The sequence below is a fragment of the Oryza brachyantha genome, chromosome 1 (assembly GCF_000231095.2).
Source record: "Oryza brachyantha chromosome 1, ObraRS2, whole genome shotgun sequence".
NCBI classification, from domain to species: domain Eukaryota; kingdom Viridiplantae; phylum Streptophyta; class Magnoliopsida; order Poales; family Poaceae; genus Oryza; species Oryza brachyantha.
In genome coordinates, this window is record NC_023163.2 from 25383550 (window position 1) to 25409032 (window position 25483).

At 41.3% G+C, this 25483-nt stretch overlaps 4 protein-coding genes, 1 non-coding gene and 1 pseudogene across 8 annotated transcripts; 3 read left to right on the plus strand and 3 right to left on the minus strand.

Moving 5' to 3' along the window:
- Positions 1-2567: 2567 nt before the first annotated feature.
- On the plus strand, positions 2568-3631 carry LOC102721213 (vacuolar protein sorting-associated protein 28 homolog 1). The gene has a single exon (XM_006644740.2). It carries the CDS (start codon positions 2740-2742, stop codon positions 3379-3381), a length of 642 nt encoding a protein of 213 aa, XP_006644803.1. The 5' UTR covers positions 2568-2739; the 3' UTR covers positions 3382-3631.
- Positions 3632-5570: 1939 nt separating this feature from the next.
- LOC121056733 lies at positions 5571-7311 on the plus strand (annotated as a pseudogene).
- Positions 7312-7321: 10 nt separating this feature from the next.
- Positions 7322-9823, plus strand: LOC102721494 (putative disease resistance RPP13-like protein 1). The gene has a single exon (XM_015835967.2). The coding sequence runs from the start codon at positions 7322-7324 to the stop codon at positions 9821-9823; it is 2502 nt and encodes an 833-aa protein (XP_015691453.2).
- Positions 9824-11206: 1383 nt separating this feature from the next.
- LOC102721782 (sphingosine kinase 2-like) lies at positions 11207-16829 on the minus strand. Its single transcript, XM_006644741.3, has 10 exons — positions 16277-16829; positions 15979-16101; positions 15768-15868; positions 13766-13838; positions 13592-13678; positions 13417-13494; positions 13253-13323; positions 12581-12856; positions 11901-12023; positions 11207-11638 (listed from the first exon to the last, which is right to left on the minus strand). Exons 1-10 carry the CDS (start codon positions 16659-16661, stop codon positions 11441-11443), a joined length of 1515 nt encoding a protein of 504 aa, XP_006644804.2. The 5' UTR covers positions 16662-16829; the 3' UTR covers positions 11207-11440.
- A 1778-nt stretch (positions 16830-18607) lies between these two features.
- Positions 18608-18679, minus strand: TRNAD-GUC. Its single transcript has one exon. It is a non-coding gene; the product is annotated as a tRNA-Asp (tRNA).
- Positions 18680-18960: 281 nt separating this feature from the next.
- On the minus strand, positions 18961-23136 carry LOC102722062 (probable 1-acyl-sn-glycerol-3-phosphate acyltransferase 5). Of its 4 annotated transcripts, none has more exons than XM_015832570.2 (5): positions 22748-23136; positions 22558-22650; positions 20876-21603; positions 20519-20649; positions 18961-19499 (listed from the first exon to the last, which is right to left on the minus strand). In XM_015832570.2, exons 3-5 carry the CDS (start codon positions 21499-21501, stop codon positions 19057-19059), a joined length of 1200 nt encoding a protein of 399 aa, XP_015688056.1. In that variant the 5' UTR covers positions 21502-21603; positions 22558-22650; positions 22748-23136; the 3' UTR covers positions 18961-19056. The 4 variants fall into 4 exon arrangements, with proteins under 4 accessions (XP_015688056.1, XP_040380734.1, XP_015688057.1 ...); XM_040524800.1 differs by having other exon boundaries at positions 22558-22671; XM_015832571.2 differs by lacking the exon at positions 22558-22650.
- Between the last annotated feature and the right edge of the window lie 2347 nt (positions 23137-25483).

A 25483-nucleotide genomic window follows, 5' to 3' on the forward strand; every position in this document is an offset into this window, starting at 1 on the left:
TGGCTGCTAACGGTGCCGATTAGAAGGCAAAACATGTGCCAGCCTAGCCCAATGATTGAGCAGGAGTTCGTTGCGGCCCGGAAGCACACAATGATTGCTCGATCGTCAATATAAGGGGCGGTTAGATTGAGAAAATTTTTGGGAGAAATGTCACGTTAAATGTTTGACTAGATGTCGGAAGGGGTTTTTGGACACGAATGAAAAACGAATTTCATGGCTAGGCTGGAAACCGCGAGATGAATATTTTGAGCCTAATTAATCCGTCATTAGCATAGGTTGGGTACTGTAGCACTTATGGCTAATCATGGACTAATTAGTCTCAAAAGATTCGTCTCAAGATTTCTTTCGTAACTGTGTAATTAGTTTTTTGGTTTATCTATATTTAATGCTTTATTTAGGTGTCTAAAAATTCGATGGAATGTTTTTAGAAATTTTTTTTGAAAAATAAACAAGGCCTAAGCAACCCCGCAAAAAAGCCAGGTAGGAAAAGAGAGCGACGCGCCGGGGCATCACAACCCGATGCGTAGCCGCTCGCTCGCCCACTCGGCGCAAGTTGCCACCGCGCCGCAGGCCGCAACAACAGTACAAAACACTTCTCTCGGCACCGGATGCGGCGCGCCCCCATCTCCACATGCGCGCCGCGGAAAAAGTGCGGCGCCTACGTAGCGTCGCGTGCGCGGCCGGAGAGGGAGAACCCCGCTGATGTCCGCGGCGAAAACCCGCCACGCGGCGCACTCGCACCAACCGCGTGTCCCGTCCACTTCAGCCCGCGGCAAATTCGTCACGTTCCGGCGCGGCTTTACACCATCCAAAAGTTACGTTCTACGGCACTCGAAAGTTGAAGCTTGAAAGTTCTTCTCCTGCTAGTAGCTTGGATGGAGGCTGCTGCACTGCAAGCCGGCCTGCAACGGGGTTGCTCAGATCACCACGTGAACGTTTCGTTTTCGAGTGGGTTAAAGTCAATGTTTCTTTCATTCTACACCGAACCAACTATCAGACGCTGACACGCGCTTTTACTAGTCATGTATACTACGGTACTGCATGTTCTTAGACAGCACAAACAATGACTGTATCGACCTATCGCCGAGACATGTTCTTCACCAATCAAGTCCATGACACCGATTCGTTTCCGGTAATCCCACATAACATATCGGCCTAGGTTTCCCATCGCGATGTGAATAAACAAAGGTATCGTGCTAAACTCAGGACTTCAGGAGGCAGTAGTGCTGGTCATCGGTTATCCAACTCGTATAAACCTAGAAGGGCCCGATTGTGATGTCCGTGAGATTGTCGGCATGTGATTTTTCTTATTTCTTAAACCTTTTAATAAATAATGTTATTGCTAAACCTCACATATAAATATTTTTATCATCTAATATCTAAATTTCTTTTGACATGTAAAACAATGCTAGCATGTTGAGTGGTTTATATGATAGCGCTCCAACTGTGGCCAACCAGCTTAGCGTGTTAGTTCTTTTCATCACATCAGGATAGGTGAGGTCCAAAACGTTTAGATGATGAAAATATTTAATTAGAAAATTTAGTAATATAAATTATTTATTAAAAATTTTGAAAATTATAAAAGTTTCGGCTTGACAACAGGCAGGAGCTGGGTCTCGACAAAATTGAGCGGCGGCAGCAGCCCGACCGTGAGAATCAAACAACACTCAACTTGCCATGCTTTAGCTCGCGCGATGTTCAGTACCGTCCGGCTTGCAGCTTGCTGATGGTACGGGTCTCCAGGCATCGATAGTCCACACGTTTCAGCCTCTGAATGGGTGAGAAACTGTCAATTTGGTGAACCATCCTCCCATTCGACTGTAATATGTAAACTCAACCCAACTGTCCGGCCTACTGGGCCTGTGTGGTGCCATTAACTTTCCAGGCCTTTTGGGCTTTATGACTCGTGAGTACAAAGACGCCTCAACCTGCAGTATTCTGGACCTTGTTTAGAATTGCACTATCCAAAATACCATTCCTCCGTTTTATAATATAAGATATTTGATTTTATTTTATAATACTTGATTATTTATTTTATTAAAAAATTATGAAAATATTATTTATTTTGTTTGTGACTTACTTTATTATTAAAAAAGTTTTAAGCGCGATTTGTCATTTTTTATATTTATAATAAATTTTTGAATAAGATGAATGGTCAAACGTAGTTAGATACAATGTTTTTAGTTTTTAGATATAATGTTTTGACTCTTCATCCTATTTGAATTTCTTTGCGATTAATATTTTTATTATTACTAGATGATAAAATATGAATAATATTTTATGCATGACTATTTTTTAAGTTTTTTATAAATTTTGTAAACAAGATGAATGGTCAAAGCACTAGACCCAGAAATAAAAAAATAATATTACTGTGGGATGGAGGTTATACATTATGAAACAAAGTAGTACGATTGTAAACCCACGGTTCTACTGGTCATGTACCATGATGTTTTACTAAACAAGTGAACGACAGAAGCTGCCGTGCAATTTGTAGTTGCGTTTGGTTCGCGGCGAGTGATAAACTTCGGAAGAAAGGCAGAACAAACCGAACGCGTTGGGCTACAGATCGCTGCAACTTTTACACGAAGCCCCTCGGAATTTCTTCGACCTCCTAAACTCACCCCCACCGCGATTCTTCTCCCCTTCCCCCAATCTCGCGTGAGGCGAACCCTAGCCCCGTGATCCTCTCGCCGGAGAGGACGAGGGAGGGAGGCCAGGGACTCCTCGCCGGCGGCGAAGATGGAGGTGAAGCTGTGGAACGACAAGCGGGAGCGCGAGCTCCTGGAGAGCCTCGCCGACCTGTACGCCATCATCAAGGCGACGGAGAAGCTGGAGCGCGCCTACGTCCGGGATCTCGTCTCCGCCACCGACTACGAGGCCGAGTGCCTCAAGCTCATCTCCCAGTTCAACTCCCTCTCGTCCTCGCTCGCCGGCGTCGTCACCATCCCCCGATTCGTCGAGGCCTACCGCCTCGACTGCCCCGCCGCCCTCAACCGCCTCGTGCAGTCCGGAGTCCCCGCCACCGTTGAGCTCCGCGCCGCGGCATCCTCGTCCGCGCCGGCGTCATCCGCGGCGTCTGCGGCAGCCATCGCCCAGTGCGTCCAGAGCTTTATTACCGCCATGGACGCTGTCAAGCTCAACATGCTCGCCAACGACCAGGTCCGCCCATTGCTCCACGACCTCTCGACCTCCATGGGGAAGTTGGGCCCCGTCCTGCCGCCGGACTTCGAGGGGAAGGTCAAGGTGAGCGAGTGGCTTGCCAAGCTGAATAAGATGGGGGCCGGGGATGAGCTCACCGAGCAGCAGGCAAGGCAGCTCAATTTCGATCTGGATTCGGCATACAGTGCGTTCATGGCTTCACTGCCCAGCACTGGCCTATGAGATCGTACTGTTTCAGAGTTGGTGTTCTTTCTTTTTCTTTTTGTTATGCGGCTGTCTATGGATCATTACTGCATTGATACAGGTCTGTGTAACTTGAATTGTTCTACTGTATTGTTTGTCAATATAATAGCGCCAATTTTGTGGTAACTGGTTATATAAAATGAACAGTTCTTGATTCTCAGCGCTGTAAGATTGCATGTACAATGATCCTTGTACGAATACTCTGAATGATTGTGCTTATGCTTCCAAATTTGCCTTCTGTAAATATTGCATAGCCAAGTTTTGTCCTGTGCCAAGCCAGTGGCATATCCAGGATACATGAAGTGCTGATTTTCCTATATATGTAGTTACATTTCGACCTGCAGTGTATTCTGGCAATAGATTTGGTCGTTCTTTGTTTACAGCTATTACATGTTTCATTTTGTTTTTCATGTTTACTGGTAAAGTTTTATTTTTGTTGCTTAGCTATCACCTTCACCAGAAGACATAGAATACCTTAATTTTACATCATAAGATATGCAGGCCAATTTTGAGAATTATTATATTTCCGTAACCAAAGGTCATTTCCAATATTTTTTTTCTTGTCTTAGCTTTCAGAGGTGAAGAAAAATGAGGGAGAAATAAAAAGGAAGCAACAGTTCAGTCTAAAATTGTACATTTTAAGTTGCTGTCCTGATCAGCAAATCTCGTTTGATGTGTTTTGTGTTTGATGTACTAACGACTCCATTTATTGGGTAAGTATAAACAAGGATTTTAGCATTAACATATAACCACTGTGATGATAAGTCTGAACAAGGATATTTAACATTAGCATATTGACTTTATAATATGTAGATAATTGTATCAGTATATGCCTCTATTTTGTTATCCAGAATTTAATCTTACTAAAGGCGCTTACATTGACAGGTAGAGCTAGACTTTCTTGGGAAAACTTAAATTCGTTGTATTTTCTGGAGCTATATGGGTTGTTCAATTGCTTGTCTGTGTAAAATTGAAAATGCTGTTTGAATAGGATGAAGAATGTCATGTTCTGCGGTAGTAAGCTAGTGGAAAACCTTTCTTATGAAGCAAGTTTTTGTATACTTATTGGTAGATGGTGTTTAAAGAATCTGCGGTGCTATACCAGCAAATAATTTTCTTGTTCTCTGTTTTTTGCTTATAGGGTGTGAACTGTGAAAGCATGGCTGCACCAGTATTTCGTTCGAAGTTTAAAGGATACCAATACGTTTATGGGTACAATCGACTCTGTGCTAACTTGACTCAGTCTTATTATGCGATTTTTGTGATTTAATCGGGCATGAGCTAAGCCGTATGCAAAGAGAATGCAACTGGCCAACATTTGCAACTGGCCAAAGAGTGTTCGAAGGAGAATTCCGCAACCTTCAGTCCATCATCGGGACAATACAGGAAGAGATCTGGCTATGGGCACTGTGATGCAAAAAATCAAGCGAAAATTAGAAGTTAGAGATCTACCCTGGAGCTTGGTCTTGCGCAGGAGCAGAGTGCTTCATCAAACCTCTGTTTATTTTCTCTATTTTCTCCTAGCCGTTGGCCACCTTTGTAGCATACTGCTTTCTTCTTCTATCAATATAACACCAGCTCCAAGCTGGCCCTTTTTTTTTTAAAAAAAAAAAACATTTGCAACTGGCCAACATGTACGTACTGGAATACTTGTTTATGACCTACTTTATTCCGGAACTTTTGAGTCATGATCCACTAGTGCATAAGTATACTTTGGCCCTGTTTAGTTCTCAAATTTTTTCTCCAAAAACATCACATCGAATTTTTGGACACCTAAATAAAGCATTAAATATGGATGAACTAAAAAACTAATTGCACGGTTACGAAAGAAATCTTGAGACAAATCTTTTGAGCCTAATTAGCCCATGATTAGCCATAAGTGCTATAGTAACCAACATGTGCTAATGACGGATTAATTAGGCTCAAAAGATTCGTCTCGCGGTTTCCAGGTTAGCCGTGAAATTCGTTTTTTCGTTCGTGTCCAAAAACCCCTTCCGACATCCGGTCAAACATTTGACGTGACACTTCTCCCAAAAATTTTCTTAATCTAAACACCACCTTTATTCCGGAACATTTGAGTCATCCATATTGCAATACCAGTCTTCCTCTCCTGCTCTGCTGGTTTGGTGAGTGGTGACTGGTGAGCCTCCGCACTCCTCAAAGGAGTCAAGGAAGCAAACCCTGCGTGTAAGTTCTCCATCCTTGATCCTTCCGTCTGCTTCCATTAATTCATCTATTCTCAGCTACAAAAGTTTTCATGATCCGCCGAACAACGTTGCTCATAAGATTTCCTTTGCAAGTTCCACTGTCCGTAAACACACGAAAAGAAAATATATAAACTTCTACTATTATAGTTACATTTCCTATCTCCAATTCAATTTCTGTCGTCCGTCTTTTCTTGCCACACAAATAGATCTGCTCCCATCCTTCACATATTCCACTATCGCAGCTATTATCCTCGCTCATATAGTTCATTCTCGTACTTATCAGGAGTACCACAGAAAAGGGTAAAAAGGGCGATCTTTATGGCGGAGGTGGTGCTGGCCGGCTTAAGATTGGCAGCAAAGCCGATCTTCAAGAAGCTCCTCACTGAAGCTTCGACGCGCCTTGGCGTGGACCTGACGCGTGAGCTCGATGAACTGGAGACCACCATCATGCCGCAGTTCGAGTTGCTGATTGAAGCAGCTGAGAAGGGCAACAACCACAGGACCAATCTGGACAAGTGGCTCCGGGAGCTGAAAGAAGCCCTGTACAATACTGAGGATCTTTTGGATGAACACGATCATACAACATCCTTAAGCGCCAAGTGAAGAACAAGGATACCCTCGGGAAAGATTCCACTCGGGAGAATGCCTCCTCCATCATCGATGTTCTGAAGCAGCCTCTGCATGCTGCATCCAGCAGGCTGTCCAATCTGCGCCCGGAGAACAGAAAGCTACTTCTCCAGCTGAAAGAACTGAAGACCATCCTTGCGAAAGCCAAAGAGTTCCGCGAGCTGCTTCGCTTACCAGCTGGTAGTAGTGTTCAGGGATCCATCGCACCGACCACCGATGTGCCAGTAGTCACATCGCTATTGCCCAACAGAGTATTTGGCCGCGACATGGATCGTGATCGCATAATACATCTGCTTACTGAGCCGGTGGTTGATGTTTCTAACTCACCTGGTTACTTGGGTTTGGCCATTGTTGCACATGGAGGAGCGGGAAAATCCACATTGGCACAATATGTTTACAATGACAAGAGGGTACGAGAACATTTTGATGTCAGGATGTGGGTCTGCATCTCACGAAGACTTGATGTCCATCGTCACACACGGGAGATTATCGAGTCCGCAGAAAACCAAGAGTGCCCACGTTTGGACAATCTTGATACCCTCCAGTGCAGATTGAAGGATATACTACAAAATTCAAAGAAATTCTTACTTGTGTTGGACGATATTTGGTTTGATAAATCCAGCAATGAGAGGGAATGGGACCGGCTGCTTAAACCTCTAGTTTCTCAAAAAGAGGGGAGCAGAGTTTTGGTGACTTCTAGACGAGATGTACTTCCAGCAGCACTTCATTGTAAGGATGTCGTTCGGTTGGGAAATATGGACGATGCTGACTTCTTGGCTCTCTTCAAACACTATGCATTCTCTGCACCAGAAATCATAAACCCACAGCAGCATGAAAGACTAGAGAAGATTGCAGAGAATATTGCTAAAAGGCTTGGACAATCTCCTTTGGCAGCAAGAACAGTGGGTTCCCAGTTGAGCAGAAATAAGGATATCACCTTATGGAGAAGTGCTCTGAATATTGAAAACTTAAGCGAGCCCATGGAAGCTCTATCGTGGAGTTATAATAAGTTAGATTCACGTTTGCAGAGGTTTTTTCTCTATTGCAGCTTGTTTCCAAAAGGGAACAAGTATAAAATCAAGGAGATGGTTGACCTTTGGGTGGCAGAGGGACTAGTTGATTCACGAGATCAGGGGAGCAAGACAATCGAAGAAATTGGCAGGGATTACTTCAATGAGATGGTGTCTGGATCTTTTTTTCAACAAGTATCTGAAAGATATATGGGCACATGGTACGTTATGCATGATCTCCTGCATGATTTATCAGAGTCGCTCACTAGAGAAGACTGCTTCAGATTAGAAGATGATGGGGTGAAAGAAATACCCATAACTGTTCGACATCTATCTGTTCGTGTTGAGAGTATGAAGTTCCATAAGCAAAGTATCTGCAACCTACGTTGTTTACGCACTGTTATTTGCCTTGACCCACTTACGGATGATGGAGATGATCTTTTCAATCAGTTACTGAAGAATCTGAAGAAGTTGCGTGTACTAAATTTGTCGTTTTACAACAGTAGCAGGTTACCTGAATCTATTGATGAGCTTAAGCACCTTCGGTATTTGAATATCATCAAAACACTTATTTCTGAACTGCCAAGATCATTGTGTTCTCTTTACCACTTGCAGTTACTTCAGTTAAACAAAAAGGTTAAGTGTTTGCCTGACGAACTCTACAATTTAAGGAAGTTACGACGCCTTGAAGCATATGACGACAGAATTGATGAATTGCTAAAAGAAGATCTGCCTCAGATTCCTTACATAGGCAAGCTAACTTTGCTGCAACATATAGATGCATTTTGTGTGCAAAAGAAGAAGGGATATGAGTTGCGACAACTGAGGGACATGAACGAGCTTCATGGTGATTTGTCTATTATGAATCTTGAAAATGTCGCTGGAAAGGACGAAGCCTCAGAGTCGAAGCTGCGTCAGAAAACTCGTCTTACAAGTCTGCGTCTTTCCTGGAATCATGCGGATGGTATGGATGTTTCACATTTGGAGACTCTAGAAAGCTTGATGCCGCCATCTCAATTGGAAAACCTTACAATTGAAGGTTACAGATCCGGCATGTATCCAAGCTGGTTATGTGATGGCTCCTGTTTTGAGACTCTAGAATCGTTTAAACTTGTTAATTGTAGTGAACTAGGAAGCCTACCCTCCAATACCAAGATCTTTAGACACTGTGCGAGACTTGCCCTTCAGAATCTCCCGAATATGAAGACACTGTCTTTTCTACCAGAAGGTCTCACAAGCCTATCAATCAACAAGTGTCCACTGCTTCTGTTTAGTACCGATAACGACGAACTGGGACATCATAGGGAGAGTATCATGAGGGCAAGCAACCTGGAAACGCAAATCATTTTGATCGGAGAAGCGGATTGTGATTCATCAGATATCAGGGACACATTGTCGTCTGAATATTCATCTATGAAGCAGTTGATGGCATTGATGGATGCTGATATTTCAGGAAATCTTCAGACCATTGAAAGTGGTTTAGAAATAGAGGGAGATGTTAAGTCAAAAACCTTAAAGAGAGAGGAAGCATTGGTTAAACAAGACATCATCAAAGCATGGCTGTCTTGCCACGAGGAGAGGATGAGATTTCTTTATTCAAGGAAGCCTCGGTTGCCGTTGATTCCACCATCAGGACTTAGCAACCTCAACCTTTCCTCGTGCAGTATTACAGATGGAGCTCTAGCTATTTGCCTTGGTGGACTCGCTTCACTTAGTAATTTGTCCTTAACGGAGATTATGACTTTAACTACACTTCCATCGGAAGAGGTCCTTCAACATCTGGGGAATCTTAACTTCTTGTGGATTAGTTCCTGCTGGTGTCTCAGATCGTTGGGGGGCTTGCGAGCTGCTACCTCTCTTTCAGAGATAAGATTATTTTCCTGCCCTTCTTTAGAGTTGGCACGTGGTGCAGAATTTATGTCAATGTCCCTTCTGAGGCTATGTGTATACAGCTGTGTGATTTCAGCTGACTTCTTCTGTGGTGACTGGCCGCGTCTGGACTATATTCTCTTATGCAGGTGCAGAAGCTCGGCGTCCTTGTACGTCGGTGATCTTACCTCCCTCACATCATTCTCCCTATATCATTTCCCAGATTTGTGCACGCTGGAAGGCTTGTCTTCCCTACAGCTTCACCACGTGCATTTGATAGATGTCCCAAAGCTTACTACCGAGTGTATCTCACAGTTTCGGGTCCAGGATTCACTCTACATTAGCAGTTCTGTGATGCTGAGCTGCATGCTCTCCGCTGAAGGTTTTACAGTTCCAAAGTTTCTCTCTCTTGAAAGATGCAAGGAGTCATACGTTTCATTCGAAGAATCTGCAAATTTCACATCGGTCAAGTGTCTGAGATTATGTAACTGTGAAATGAGGTCCCTACCAGGAAATTTGAATTGCTTGTCAAGTCTAAAGAAACTTGATATCTATGATTGCTCCAACATATCATCTCTACCAGATCTGCCGTTCTCCCTCCAGCATATATGTATATGGGGTTGTGAGCTCTTAAAGGAGAACTGCAGAGCACCTGACGGAGAAAGCTGGCCAAAGATTGCGCATATCCGCTGGAAGGAATTCAGATGAATTGTGCTTCAGAATCACAACGGAAAGGTGAAGGTTCCATCAATGCATTCTTAGAAGTATTTCCTGTAAGATTTATTTCATTCACCCATGACTTTTTGAACACATCTCTTACTTCAGTGTGTCCTTTCTTTCTTTATTCTGAACAGACACCCTAACATCATGCTCATATAGCAGTTCAGCTAAATCCTATATTCCTGTGGTCTGTCCGCCTATGCCGTCCACTTGGTTTTCCTACTTCGTCGATTGCCGCATATGTTGCATGCTGCCTTCCACTGATCCGTCATCTCACTTCATCCGGTTTCTCTGCCACTGATGGCGCATGATCGACAGATCAAGTGTCTTTTTACTTGCACCCATCAATTGGAGTCTTGTTTGGATCTTGGGTCTAGGAAAAGACCATGAGTTAATGAAGCAAATCTGTAATGGTCTCTTTAAAGACTCGAGCTATCTCATGTTTTATTTTGTGATGTAATATATTGAAGTACTTGTGTTTTATACTTCGCACAAATATAAAGTATGCTACATTGTCTATGTAGTTTTCACAAAATTTGTTTCGATATTGATGATTTGTGTAAGTGTTAGATGCGTTTTTAAAATGGTAGTTCTCGTCGCACATAAAATGTGTCCTTGTTGAGCTCGCCTGGAATTCTGGTACAATCTGATATATAATTGTTGGTTTCGTTGCATTTCTGGCGTTTGGATGCTTTGACCCATGGTTATCTCTTGTATCCTTCTAGTTGAATAGCATAGAGAAAGATACTTCTATACTCCTTCCATATCTATTTTAATACGTATGACATTTTAACTTTTTAGACGTGATGTTTGACCATTCGTTTATTTATAAATAAGTATAAATATTTAAAAATGTATATGCGCTTAAAATAATTTTAGTGATAAAACAAATTATATAACAAAATAAATGATATAAAAAATTAAATAATATGAATGATCAAACTGTATAGGAATCAAAAAGTCTATAATTCAAAATCGTACGAGATTGTTTGCAGTTAACGAAGAGGCAGGATGCAGATGCGAAAGGCATGCAACATCCTCGCTCTATTTTTTCGCTTCTGTTTATATTTATAAGCTAAATTTTGAATTTTTAATCTAAATTTAGAGTTAATTTTAGGGGTTTTTTCACCGGAGTTACCTTAAATTTTAGATCGTTAAAAATACGTATATAAAAGTTTTATTTCTAAATTATTTTTCGTTTGTAAATATATCATTTGGCTTAATCAACCAGAGTTATATCGCGTGACTGCTGTACGTTGATGACATAGATTTGCTTCGGTGGCGGAGCAAATTATAATTTTTGAAAAGCAGCTGTCGACGACGTATACTGGAAGTCTGGAATTATTCAGAGGAAAAAAAAACAAAATCGAATTCGAAACCGGCCCACTAATTAATCAAACTGTGGCACTAGCCAACACAGCAAGTGCTTCAAAGATTGCAACACAGCTAAGGAGTAAGTCGTCTCATGCGAAGGAGTATCAGCATTTTTCTCTTTTTGAAACATTTCATTCCAACACAGATAAACATTGCCAAGCCTTGAAACAAAGAACGAAGCAATTAGTACAAACAAATACTCCAGTTTGGAGAGGAGATAAAAGGGGAGGGTCATTTCGGATAATACACGGTGGCCAGGGCTCGGTGCACTGTCATCTGAATGGAAGGGCCATAACCCATCACGCCCTGATTCTGGTTTTTGCCGTACGTTCCTTCCCCTCTAGCGATCACCTCGCCGTCCACGTCTATGATGCCACCCCGTTTTGGATTCTCCACAAGCTGTCCTGGTGATAACCGGAAACATCTCACCTGCAAATGCCAAAGCAAGTGATGACATTTGTTGCTGAATATTCTAAATTATGAGGTAAAGACTTTGAAATAGTCCAGATAAGCTGACTAGGTTGCACACATCGTTAGTTGAAATGCTCTGTTCCGACTTCACAGTTACCATTAAATTGGCAAGCTGACAGTGATTTTCACTTTGGAAAAAGAGTTGCAGATCGTGATGTCAATTGTTAATTTATTGTTAACAACATGCTTTTTTTATCAGGGATGAGTAAAAAAATCTAACCTTGAGGTAGGTAACATATGGTGATTTTACATAAGTCCCATCGCTCATCTTCATCAATAGGGCCAAAAGATCAGCCTTTGGACAATCTCTGAGTATAGCTGCATCCATGTAGCCATCTGAGAACTGCATCACAAATTACAACATGCACCTTCCGTAAGTCAAATGGGCTACATCAAGACTGCTCCCTCTAGAAGCTAACGAAAATCAATATTGAGATATAGCCAACGGAAGTTGTTCAATGACACGGAAAATTTTAACGTCATTCAGAAAATATCTCGAGATATTAAAATTTTAGTATATCGAGATATCTAGTATCAGATATATCAAATTTTTATACATCAGAAAATATAGTACATTAAGATAGCATTTCAAGAATAATAATAAAAAAACACGACCATAAATATAGCCATTATTTACGTTTTTGCTTATGCTTATAAGCCAAAATTTAAAATTTTAACCTTAAATTTGGAAGTAATTATAGGGTTTTTTTCTCCTAAGTTTATTTTTCAGTTTTAGCTTTATAAATCGATAAGAATCTGAATATAAAGGTTTTATTTAAAAATTATTTTTTATTTACAAATATGATGTTCAGTCTTTTTCATTAAAAAAACACAATGCCCCCCCCCCCCCCCCCCCCCCCCTACTGGAGAAACAAATGGAAGAGCGAAGAGTTCCATTACCTTGGCCCCAGGAGCCGCCATGATACTCTCAGCAGCCCATGGCACGTTGCTGATCCAAACAGACACAAATGGACCATCAAGGGATCTCCATTCTGAACCTTGAAACTCAACTGAAGGACCTTGGTAAGAACACGCAGGCTTTCCATTCTGTTGCTGGCACTCTCCAGTGCAATTCTCGAATTGCTTGACGGGATCCCCATATGCCTCATAGCCTGGGGCAGGAACGAACCGAATACTTCCGTAATATTTTCTCAAGTTCATTATGCGAACCAAAGCCTGAAACAGTGCAAGAGTATTTTTAGGACTGAAGACATCATTCTCCAACAAAGATTCAGAATTTAAGATTTTTCCAAACTTCCTCTTGCTTGGGTAAGCAGGAACTGATATTCTGACCTAGCAATCACATCACTTTTCTTAACTTACACGTCTGAAATATGAATGATGTCAAGCAAATTGATGACAAAATTCAGGAAATAATTGTAATTTTTTTTTATGTGAAGCCGCAGGAGTACGCGCGTAGCTGACGGATTTCCCGAACTTGCACACGAGCCATATGCTACAATTTTTACCATGAGGCCTATGCTCTTTTGATGTACTAACATCTATGACAGGGACAGCAGAGCAAAGAACTGAAAATAAATTGAAAATGCCCAATACAAAAGTCATACATACATAAACATCAAAGCGTGCACTTCCCATCCACCTGCACTTCTCAGACTCGATATCTATATCAGCCACCAAACCTGAAATTTATTATCAATTATACTTAAATAGTTAGATGATAGCTAACCAGCATCATTCCGATTCGATTAACCGATTCCATGTGTGTGCCATACCCCAAGTCAGGTTCAAGACACTGAAGAATTTCTTGGTCCCCTGCAGAATGGTGCATACATCCAAGGACTGCCTGTGACCTGTGCAAGTTTGATGGTTATGTAAGATTGTCCATCAGAAATGAACAAATTAACATGGAGTATATATACTTTGTCTGTGATGAAAATACATGATGACCTCTGATAATGGCAACAACTGCATTTGGAACCGAGTACGTCTCACTGGCAGAATGCAGCAGCGATTTAGCCATCCCATTTCCCGTACCTGCACAAATTGCAAGCCAAGGCCTGTTTAAATACTTGCAGAATTTTCTGTGCTAATTCCTTGCCAAAAATGAATTGTAAGTAGTACCTGCTGGCACCACCCCAATCGGTATCTTTATCGCCTCCTCCCAATCTATTCGTTGTAGAATTCCATTCACTACCTAGATCAGACACTGAAGCTTGAGAATCAATTGAAAACAACGAATTACGCACTGAGAGGCAATCATGGAAACAAATTTAACGGGAAGCTACACCTACACGTCTTTGTTGCAAAAAAAACCCTTAAGGACCAAGTACATCATAAAACTCCACGCTTATTGAAATCTCAATTAGTTTCAACATTTCAACATATACAGAACAATATTTTCCAAAGTAGTATAGAGTTAGTAACAGATTTAATCTAGAAATCAACAAATAAAAAATTCATATACACTATATTTTACAAACTTAAGTAAATGTGTGCTCAACATGTATAGATTGGGTTTATAAAATGTTGGTACCCACCTGTTGTTATACCTAGAGTTTTATGCAATTTCAACCATAAAAGTGTGGGATTTTCTAAAATTTACTCTACAATTTAAGCACTGAAAGCGACTCAAGCCAATTAGTTGCAGATTACATAGCAGTCCGAACGATATGATAAGTTTCGTAGTCAACTTTAGTACTGTGCAATTAAGCTGTTTAGATGACATCAACCAATTATTCAAGCTATAGTCGAAGGCTTTAACCATGTTTAGTTCCCAAATTTTTTCCCCAAAAACATCACATCAAATCTTTGAACACCTAAATGAAGCATTAAATATAGATAAAAAACTAATGGCATAGTTAGGGAGAAAATCATGAGACGAATCTTTTGAGCCTAATTAGTTCATAATTAGCCATAAGTGCTAAGGTAACTTACATATGCTAATGATGAATTAATTAGGCTCAAAAGATTCGTCTCATGATTTTCAGGCAAGCTATGAAATTCATTTTTACATTCTTGTCCAAAAATATCTTTCGACATCTGATCAAACATCCAATATGACACTTAAAAATTTTGTTTTCGCGAACTAAACGCACCTTTAGTAAATGAAAACCATGTACATGTACAGTGCCAAATGATGTTGACCTTGAACAGTATCTATTAATCATCAATACTTTCATCCTTGTAAATATATTCTTTTTAATTTTTTTGCGAGGTTTTCTGGTAAATCTAGACTTCGCGTTTTCGCCAACAGGTATGCGAGTATACGGTATACCATTTACCTTTACAATGATAGCATTTTATAGGCATTGAGAAGTTACCTAGAATTATAGCTTAAAATTAGGTACTAATTTTGATACCTCTTTATACCTACTCGAGACTATGAAATTGCTCTACATTGATACGCAAGGTATTTGCGTACTTCCGGAAAAGGATATATATATATTAGTATATAGGAAAGAGGTAAACATGCACCAGCCAATACGGTTGCTGAACTACAAGTCAACGCTAAATATCCAAACCTGCTACGGCAACCATGCAAACACGTTACATATTCAACGGACAATCTTCTATTATATTATATATATATATATAAAGTAATAGAGCCATTAAGTTCATTTTAATAGACTAGAAAATCTCACATTAATTAAAAAATAGAATTTAATTAAAAATAAAATTTCGGAATTTAAAATAAAGAAAAGTAAAAATAGACTCCATGTGTAAATATAGTTTAGAAATATCCAAAATTCGGATTAAAAATTTAAAATAATTAATATGGAGTGAAGAGTCCATCTATATGTGCAATTTGAAAATATCAGTTAAAAATAAGTAAATTTCAAAGAAATAATCAACGTATAAATATAATTTAGAAATATCTAAAATTTTAAATTAAAAATAAATTAAGAGAAAGAATCGACGTATAAATACAATTTAGAAGCAAATTAAAAATAAAAGAAAAGTAAAATGAGATTTCACATACAAATACAATTTAGAACAATCTGAAATTTGAATAAAAGATATAAAATAATCAATATCAAAATAAGCACTTATAGCTACAATTTATAATATTACTAGCCATAAATTATGTGCAGACAACCATGTTACAGAGTATATCATCACTAACCTCCACAAGCACACCATCACCACTGACACAGACGATGCCATCGTATCGCGCGAGGTCAAGAGAAGATGCCACCTCCCGAGCATGCCCCTGGTACTGTGTCTCTGAAACATATGTACATAGCCATCGATCAAAATATCTGCCGAGAAGCGTAAGGGAAACCACAAAAACGATCATTGATGAGTGATAACAACGTGCATTCCGCTCCGAAAACCTTGCATCGTGACGTTGACACCGGCAGCCTCGAACAGGGGCTTGATCTCTGCCTCGTAGATCTTCTTTGCGCATTTTTTGCCGCCGAAGGGATTGACCAAGACAAACAATCTCTTCGGCCGGCCTGCGACATGGTCATCGTAGAAACGAAAAAGATCAGTGCTAATCTTTCGTGGATTTGGACAAGATCGCAAGAAGCAGAGGGATAGTTTCTATCTAGCAGAGGAACCGATTTGGTTTTCTTTTGTACTTATCATGTGGCGTAGTGATGAGAGGCAGCAGGAGAAACACGTACGTACCGAGAGAGTCCAGGGAACGCCTCATCATGTCGCCCCAGGCCGCGGCGGCGGCGTCCTCGCCGGCGGCCATCTCGAACACGTAATCCCTCCTGCACCGCTTCCGTCCTCCTCCTCCCCTCCTCGCACCCGCGGCGCAGGACACCGACCTGGCCGCGTCCGCCGCGACGAAGGCCTTCACGACCACCTCCTTACCCCTGGCCTCGACCCCGAGCACGTCCGCGTCAAGCGACAGCGCGCGCTCCGCCAAGGCGCCGCCATCGCACCGCCACCGGAGCTCCGGTCCGCCTTCGCCTTCGCCTGCACCGGGCGGCTCGGTGCAGACGAGCGTCGCTTCGGCCGGAGCGCCGTTCACGCGGACCTTCGCCGTGGCGCGGTGGTCGCCCATGGCAGAATGGAGGGAAGAGCCGGGTGGGTGGGTAGGAGTGAGAGAATGGCGGAGGCGAAGGTTTTGGCATGCGCCCGGAGGCGCGGAGGGAGACGGCGACGAGGATGGACGCGATGCGATCGATGTGGAGGGCTGGGCCGACCTGTGTTCGAACGAAAGCGAAGCGATGGATGGAAGCAATGCAACGCCGATACGGCTACCGATGAGTTTTTGTTACGTGCGGCCCAGCCAAATTACGCTGCTGCTATGCGATTTTGTGATTTAACTTAACTGATAGTGACATGGCGGATGTTTTCAAAGTGATCGCAACGGCGTACTGACAAACGAGAAATAATATAACGTTAAAAAATCAAATTTTTAGCTTATAAGCGGAAGCGGAAAAATAAAAATCCCTCTATATATGTGTATATATATACTGTTGCTATGCTTATCCTCCGTTTCTAAATCATCATTAATTTTAGTGCTGTGACAGCTACTACAGAGTACTGTCCTTCCCTGTTTTGTATCAATATTTAACACTATTGATCTACTATACTTCTCTCAAAAATAAATTTGTGACATAAAAATATGTAATATTCTCAAAGAACCCTGTGATAATTATAACTTTTTCTTTTGAATGATAGGGGGGGGGGAGAAGCCCCACCTGAATTTTATTATTAATTATAAGAAATAGTTATTGCAGGAAGTAGAGAGGGGCTAAAACAAGAAGGGCAGGAAGAAGGGAGGGGGCAAAACATTAAGAAACTTTAAAAAAATTTCCGATCGCCTATTACATATCTATCTGAGGCTTAGACGACAAATTTTATTCGGATCGGACGGTGCGGTGTACTTCCCACCATGCAGCTAGTTTGCACGGAAGAAAGAACGTAAACGTACGCGTCTCATCCTCCCTGCCACGTCACCAGGATTGGAGGCTCGACGGTTCAGCAAGAAGCACGGGTGTCTATTTTCCTCACCAGTTTTGCTATTCCCACTCTCTGGTCAAAAATACTTTTAAAATTTTGACCATTAATTATTTTTTAAATGCTGAATTTAAATACAAGACAAATGATACATATAGATACTTCTAAAAAAGTATTATCATAGTATCGTAGAGATATTAGCTTTTATAAATTTAATTTAACACAAATTACTTGTTGGAATTTTAAAAGTTTAACTAAATCTTGTCCTAAACGGTAAAAGAAAACCAGAGGAAGTATATAACTATCAACGTACATTCTTTTATTTAAACAACACTAACATGCAACTTTTTTATAATTCTTTTATAATATACTAAAACTAGTATGTAGTTCAATGAAACTAACATGCAGCTTTTTTTATTTGTATGACTTACATATTAGTTAGTGGCGGTATTGTTGGGCAATGCATATGTCACTCACCAAGCCATCATCAATTCCCCAAATTCTGATATGTGGGATAAGTGGACCACTATCCATTACATTCCAAACTAAATTTGGCCACCGAGGTTGTGTTATTTTACATAGTTTATTCTTAGATTTTTTTCGGTTGTCGCACGCATGTTTCTCGAACTAAAAACGTGTATTTCTATAAAAAAAATATATAAAAGTTCATCATCTTACCTTTCTATAGTTGATTTTCAACTTTATAGTAGTTAATTTTATCGTTTATAGCATTAAATAGCTATAAAAAATTAGATAACCTTTTATCTTTCATCACTAAAAGAATACGACCCAAATTCTATATAAAGTTTAAAATGGATTTTCTCTTTGTAATGTGAAAAATAAATGAAAAAAATAAGACGTGCTAGATCAGGTGAAGTCCTTCTATCATGAAGGCTCACTGGGCCGTTATTTAGAATCCAATAGCTATATATGTAATCACATATTATTCACACTATAATGTATAGCTATATTATTGTGATATGGCCAGTCCCATACTCCCATACTATTTAGAATATAATGACATTGTAGGAAGACACAAAAAATCGCCGTTGCCGGGGATCGAACCCGGGTCGCCCGCGTGACAGGCGGGAATACTCACCACTATACTACAACGACCTTGATGCCTGGCAGTCTCAGCACCATTATAATAAATTTTCTGAATGAATGTGTCTCGCGTTCGGAACATAGGCCAACATCAAATTCCCAGCCATCCCAGCGTTGCAGAGAAGATGCACATGGCAATGTTAATCTCTGCCTCAGACCCTCAGTCATTCAGTTATGGACCCGCATGAAGAATGCTTACGGAAATCATAGCTCATCTTGCAGAGACTAGAAGTCAGCCACACGCACCAAAAAAGGAAAAAAAAAAAGATGACAAGGGCACAGGCCAGAGTTTCTATTCTCTACAGTAAACATCTGTGCCCAGAGTTTCTATTCTCTACAGTAAACATCTTTTGCATGTATACAGTTTCCTGTCAAAGCTACAGCCTCTTCTACAGTGTCTTTTTGACAAGGTTTTCACCCTGAGGGGAGCAAATCAGTTGGGGTGGTTGAATGGAGAAATAGGTAACAAATGTAAGGTAAACACAGCTTGCTACTACATAGACCTTGAACCACATAGACGAAAAAAGGGTTAGGTACAAGAATATGCCTGTCGAGATGACTATTGCAACAAAATTTGCAAGGCACTCCAGTGTGGATATATCCCCTTCCGTTCCTTCATCAGGGAAGTGGCCTTGCATGAAAAAATCTGACAGAAGTTGGTCCTTCTGCCTGAACCTCTCTATCATCCAATCGGTTAATTCATCTTCTGACGTTGGAATATCATGGACCTTTATAATTCTGATGTGGATGTGGACTTCAGAAGGATCAGTGCCATATATGTTATCCAGGAAATCTGGCAGGCGATGCTTGTATGCTATTGTGACATCATAAACTGCATGAATCAGAATTTGAGGTGTCAAATAAACATGAGAACTGTCAGTATAGTTGGCCAAACATTATTAGGTTCAAACGCCCAGTTGTACTTATGTTTCAAGGTTTCAGTAATACAAGCAAACGTGGCCCTAACTATATGTACAGCAGTTGTTTGGTCAGTAACATTTACAAGATATTTTGAGAAAGCTAACTCAGCCTCTCGCAAATTGGACCACCCAGAAAGTACAACATACACCAATAAGTCGTTTGGTTCGTTTTGGATGCACATTAACTCCACCAGTACAGCACAGTTGAGTTTTTCGGTCCGCTTTGAATGCAACATGCGCTTTCTGTTCATTAACTCCAATATATAATAGATGATTCCAACAGTGAATAGAACAAGTTTTTATAAAAGGGTAGCAACCACCTCTAATTTTGTCCACGTTATCTACTCATTAATTGGAGGTAACATATACTCACAACACATTGCCTAATACAACATAGTAATTACACTTTATTTGTTTGCTATTAATCCATTCCATCTCTCTGGGAGTTTGTACAGAGGATGCCCCTTGGATGAAAGGTGGCTCATCCTCTCTCTCTCTCTCTCTTCTCTTTTCTCCTCCACGTCATTATTTAAGCTTTCATGGCATCATGGGGTTAGTGCTTAGAGGCATATAGTAATTGGTCTAATAGTATTAGTTTATCTCATAAGTAACAACATGTTACTTCCTAAATGACAACTCTTTTAGAAGCTAACCTGTGTACATTTTAAACTTCTTCCCTTTTTAAAACTTGGTGGTTTCTAAGCTCACATTAATGACATACTCAAAGATAAGAGTAAGTCCAATTTTCTACGGAGGTGAAAATGGATATCTCAGCAAAAAAAAAACAGACAAGTACTATCACTCAAGGATCAACTGTTGTAGGTTCATATTTACTTGTTTATGGAAATTCCCATATATAATGGTATTACCAAACAATACCATGGCAAGACAACTTGCATGTAAAGGTTAGAATCACAAAAGGGGTGTTCACCTGCATCTAAGGAGCTCTTCAACTCTTGCAAACAGCAAAGGAACCCCTTTGTCTTTGGAAGAAGAACATTTTCAAGTACAGGCAGACCATGCTCCAAAGCATATTCTTTACTCTTGATGCATTTCTTCTCACTAAGATAAAGAGTACCAATCAGCAACACACTCAGAGGGTATGCAATGCTAAAATATAATGAGAAGCAATCAGAAAGGTAGTATGGATAGGAAAATGTGTTCGCTAATCGGTATGATTCAAAACTTGAAAGTTCAACAGACATGTGATTTAAGGATATAAAATCCAACAGTGTGTGTGGATCATACAAAAATGTACTAATGAATTCTAAATATAAAAATTCCTTACGTATAATCAGTGCCTTCAGGGAAAACCGCCAACCAAAGGGGGTCTCTGGGGTCCTTAAATGTTGATAGTTTATTCTGTATAATTGCTTCATCAATCTCCCATTTCCGTTCTACAGGGATAAACTCGAAAATGTGAAATGCCCAGCTAAAAATGGGCAATTTCATCAAACTGCTCTTGAGGATGTATTTGATATATCCTAAATGGCCTTTCCTCAATGCAAGATCCCACAAGTACATCCAGTCCACCTCAGTCCTGTGGTTGGCAAATAACAGCACACGCCTTTTTGGAGGCACACTTTCACCAGAGAAAACCACATTGGTCTTGTTGATCTTCTCAAATAAGAATGGCCATAAAGATAGCCACATTCCAAACAGAACAGAAGTCGCCTTTCTACTGTAATGCACACTGAATAGCCGCATAAGGAAAGTAGTAATAGGGGCTATGTAAACTATCAATGTGAATGCTGTTGACAGTATAATCGCCACACATGCTACACCACGGCATCGTCTCATGGGAGTCAATGGACGGTGCCTTGGCCCATTGTTCAGAATGGATGGGCTATTATGCTGCACTTCCTTCTGTCCTCCATTGACATTATGTCCTTGGGAGCCACTTGAACCGTTCATCTTCTATGGCTAAGAACTGAACCTACTCAAAGTTCAGAGCAAGGTAACAACCATCCGCTGCTCAAATTATCTAAACATCATGTAGGGTAGGGAAAATGAAAACTGCAAAAGAAACAACATAATTGATCAGATTGAAGCATACGATTTTGCTTTATGCATTAGCAAATTAATATGAGAGATAAACTCTATTAATTTGCTTTAGTTTTATCGGAAGTTGCGTAGTACTAAAGTCTGTAAGCTAATCACCATGCAGCTCAGTCAAGCCAAGTTCCTAACCACATTACATCATTTTGGAACATGGCATCACCTTGTGCCATGTGTCAGAAACATACAATTCCACATCAATAAACCATGATCCAACCTTATGTATGCTTCTACGCATGGTGTGTACATTAAAATATATGGGTGTATGATGAGCATATATAACGCCAATATTTCGCTTTGCCATTAAACCCAAGACAATAGCAGATGGCTTTTGGACATTTGCGTGCCACGACAATCCTCAAATACAACAATTATTGCACAAGTCCATCACCTTACCACCTCAGGCCGCGGTGGGCTGGACCGCTGGACCACCGGCCGGAGGGCCGGACCTCGGCCACCTCCCGCCTCTCGCCATCCTACACCACGCAGCACCGCTGCACGCTACAACCCCTCCCACCTCGTACGCTGCCGCCCTTCGCCTGATGGCGTACACGGGGCTCCGCCGCGCCGCCTAGTCCGCCGCCTCGCCTCCCCACCCCCGGCGACCTGCTTCCCCTCCCCAGCCCCACCCCGGCGACCTACATCCCCTCTCCTTGCATCAGCCCCCCCGGCACCAACACGCCTCCCTCCCCGCCGCCGACCTGCCTGCCTCCCTCTCACGCGCCCCAGCCACCTCGCACGCCGCCGCCCGCCGCCGACACGCCTCCCGCCTCCCTCTGGCCGGCGCCGCGCCGCCGGCCTGCCACCCTCCCTAGCCCCCTCGTCAGCGCCGCGTCCTCGACCTGCCTCACGCCGCCGTCCGGGATGGTGCACAAAGGGAGGAGAGGAAGAGGAAGGAGACGGAGTTCTCACCGACTCGCCGGCGCTGCGTCTGCCGTCCGCTTCGCCGCCGCCGCCAGCCACGGGAGAAAGGTGTGATGCCCGCAAACACCCACCCACCAAATCCTACAGCCACCGCAGGACTCGCTCGAACCCCGACCCACCAACCGTCAGACCAGTCGAATGGGCAGCAGCAGCAGCTATAGGGGCGTAGGGAATTTACCTCGGGAGGAGGAGCGGAATTCGCCGTCGACTTCGCGGCGGAGGAAGAGTGCGGCTCTCGGGAATCCCCGATGGGATCTGCGGGTCCCTCCCTCTTCCGCGGGCGGAGGGAGGGGGGTGTGAAGCGGAGAACACGAGGGAATCTCGGGTCGCACAACGGAGTAACTGACCAGACGACCGGAGCGGAGCCGCCGGGGTGGAAGGAAGCGGAGGTACTACCCTGTCTCTCCTGCTCCACTGATCCCACTATTCCATTCTCTCCCAAGAGTGATCCGGTGGTGCTTGGATGCGATGTGGTCTGTGGTGGACTGGTGGTGCACTGGTGCGGCCGCGCGGGTTGCGGAGGCGGCGTCGTCGAGCGTGGCTACGTGGGCGTGCGGTAGGTGAAGGTCTACCGCACGAAGGTGTGCGTGCCAGCAGCGCGAACGAAGAGGCGTTTATTTTATTTTTATATTCTGGTATATTCTATTTTGAAATTTTATGTTTTCAGTTTTAATATCCACGTATAAATAATACATTTTTATTTTCTCATCGTTCATAACCCATAAGCTTTATACAAAAATATTGTATGTATAAATATTATATATAAAAATGTATGCACAAAATATTATATATACAAATATTATACATATAAAATCTATCCATTATAGGTATAAACTTAATAAAAAATAAGAGATAAACTTTATACATAAAAATATTTGACATAAATATCTCGCATATAAAAATTCTCATGTATCTTAAACCGAATCAAACAAATAAAAAATACTATAAAAAATATCTACGTAAAAAGAATAGAAAAAAAAGAAACACTAGATTCGTTATCGATCCTAGGCCGTGTTCTGTAGAGGCCATAAGAGCAAGGCTAATAATACAACCAACAAATTAGTTAGAAGACTTTTTATAGTCTTCTCTTAACCCACTCATATACTAGTTAACTCTTCGTCATTAATGCATGACCCACATGTCACTCTCACAGAGTTTTTTGGTTCTTGTGCTCAAGCTGGCTACAAGCTTATAACTCGCTTACTCTCTCTTATCCCCTCTCTCCACCACATAAGCATTTAGACAGCTTATAGCCAGCTATTATACTTGCTCTAAGTTATCTTAACCTTCTTATTTTCCACACGCACGCTTCCCGAACTGCTAAACCGTGTAGTTTTTTGCAAAAATTTTCTATAGAAAAATTGTTTTAAAAAATCATATTAATTTATTTTATATTTTTTAAATTAATAATTAATCATGTACTAATCTACTCCCTCCGTTCTAAAATAAATCAATCTTTCACTTTTTTATCTACACCCTACCATGTGTGACTCTTCGTCGTATTTTAAAAAAATCATGATTCATATTTTTATTTCTATGAGATGATAAATCATAAATAATACTTTATATGTGACTATTTTTTTAAAAAAATAATAAGACGGATGGTCAATCAGTTGACATGAAAACTAAAAATTAATTCTTTTAAAAGACAGAAAGAGTATTATCACGTTTTTTTGCGCCGTATAACTGACCAATCTGACCAACTCTTTTCCTCGGCCCTATTTGATTCGAGCGCGGGGCGTTCGCGTATCGTACCTACCGACGGGCGTGGGGCACTCGTGCGGCGGGAGGCCGGCTGGATTCGGGGGCCCGACGGCCGTCGTGGTCCAGCAACCGGTGGTTGGCGGCGGTATGGCTCGCTTTTCTCTTTGGTTGGCGCGGCCTAATCAGATTTTTGTGGGGACGCCGCTATCCTCGCCGCGCATCGTCTCGTGTTGGGTTGGGCCCGTATATATCTGTGCTTGATGCTGGGCATGATGGATACGAGGCAGCGACTTCCCGTGCTGGGCCCGGTTTCCGGAGAAAACGTGCTATGGAAACGCTTCGGAGGATATATTTTTAAGCATAATATAATAGTTAGTTTTTATAATTAATACATGACTCATTTATTTTTTTTATAATGTTTTTTGGTTTCGTACGAGAGGATGTTGTGTTTCTCCTCTTTCTTATGTCATCTCTCTTTCATCTCAACATTTAGGCAGCTTAGGCCAACTCCAATGAATATCTATAAGGTATACTAAGTTATCTCTTAATCAAGAGACAGTCTTTTGCATATATTTTAATGTTAAGTGAGAATGAATTATAGAGTCATTTTAACTACAAGCTACTCCCTCCGTTTCATAATGTAAGATGTTTGATTTTTGTACTTGTAATATTTGCCAGTGTCTTATTCAAAAAATTATGAAAATATCATTTATTTGTTTGTGACTTACTTTATTATCAAAACAACTTGAAGCATGACTTGTCATTTTTTATTTTGTCCTAAATTTTTGAATAAGACAAATGATTAAAAGTTGCAACAAAAAAATCAAACATCTTATAAAACGGATGTAGTATTTGCTAAGAGCTAGACCATATAAAAATTTGTCTTTTAGAATGCTTATGCTATCTCTGTCGTTGAGGTGACTGCTATTATACTTTACTCTTATGTGAGCCGTCCAAAGCTTTGCGCCGAGATCCGTGCTCGTCAACGGAAAACATTCTAGTAGCTCTCTTTGGGAAGACAAAACAATACTTTTACTAAAAAAAAAAAAAGAAAACGCGCACCTCTTCCTTCTGCCGCACGCACGCAGCAACGCATTGGCAATGGCAATGGCAATGGCAATGGTTATTCAAATCCTTGTTTTGTGCGTACGTGGACTAGCTCGCTTCTGACATCTGTACATTTAATCAACTTTTATTAATCACTTAATAT

Bases quoted from the DNA above. Each gene is read 5' to 3' on its own strand.
- LOC102721494 (XM_015835967.2), top strand. From the start codon at position 7,322: ATGGTTGACCTTTGGGTGGCAGAGGGACTAGTTGATTCACGAGATCAG.
- LOC102721213 (XM_006644740.2), top strand. From the start codon at position 2,740: ATGGAGGTGAAGCTGTGGAACGACAAGCGGGAGCGCGAGCTCCTGGAG.
- LOC102722062 (XM_015832571.2), bottom strand. From the start codon at position 21,501: ATGAACGGTTCAAGTGGCTCCCAAGGACATAATGTCAATGGAGGACAG. The intron at 20,650-20,875 runs GTAAGGAATTTT...TCTTTATCTTAG, and splicing joins CCTGAAGGCACTGATTATAC to TGAGAAGAAATGCATCAAGA. The intron at 19,500-20,518 runs GTGAACACCCCT...TGATTCATGCAG, and splicing joins GAAGAGCTCCTTAGATGCAG to TTTATGATGTCACAATAGCA.
- LOC102721782 (XM_006644741.3), bottom strand. From the start codon at position 16,661: ATGGGCGACCACCGCGCCACGGCGAAGGTCCGCGTGAACGGCGCTCCG. The intron at 13,495-13,591 runs GTCATCATGTAT...AAACTTGCACAG, and splicing joins AGTTGTTGCCATTATCAGAG to GTCACAGGCAGTCCTTGGAT. The intron at 13,324-13,416 runs GTATGGCACACA...AATAAATTTCAG, and splicing joins TGTCTTGAACCTGACTTGGG to GTTTGGTGGCTGATATAGAT.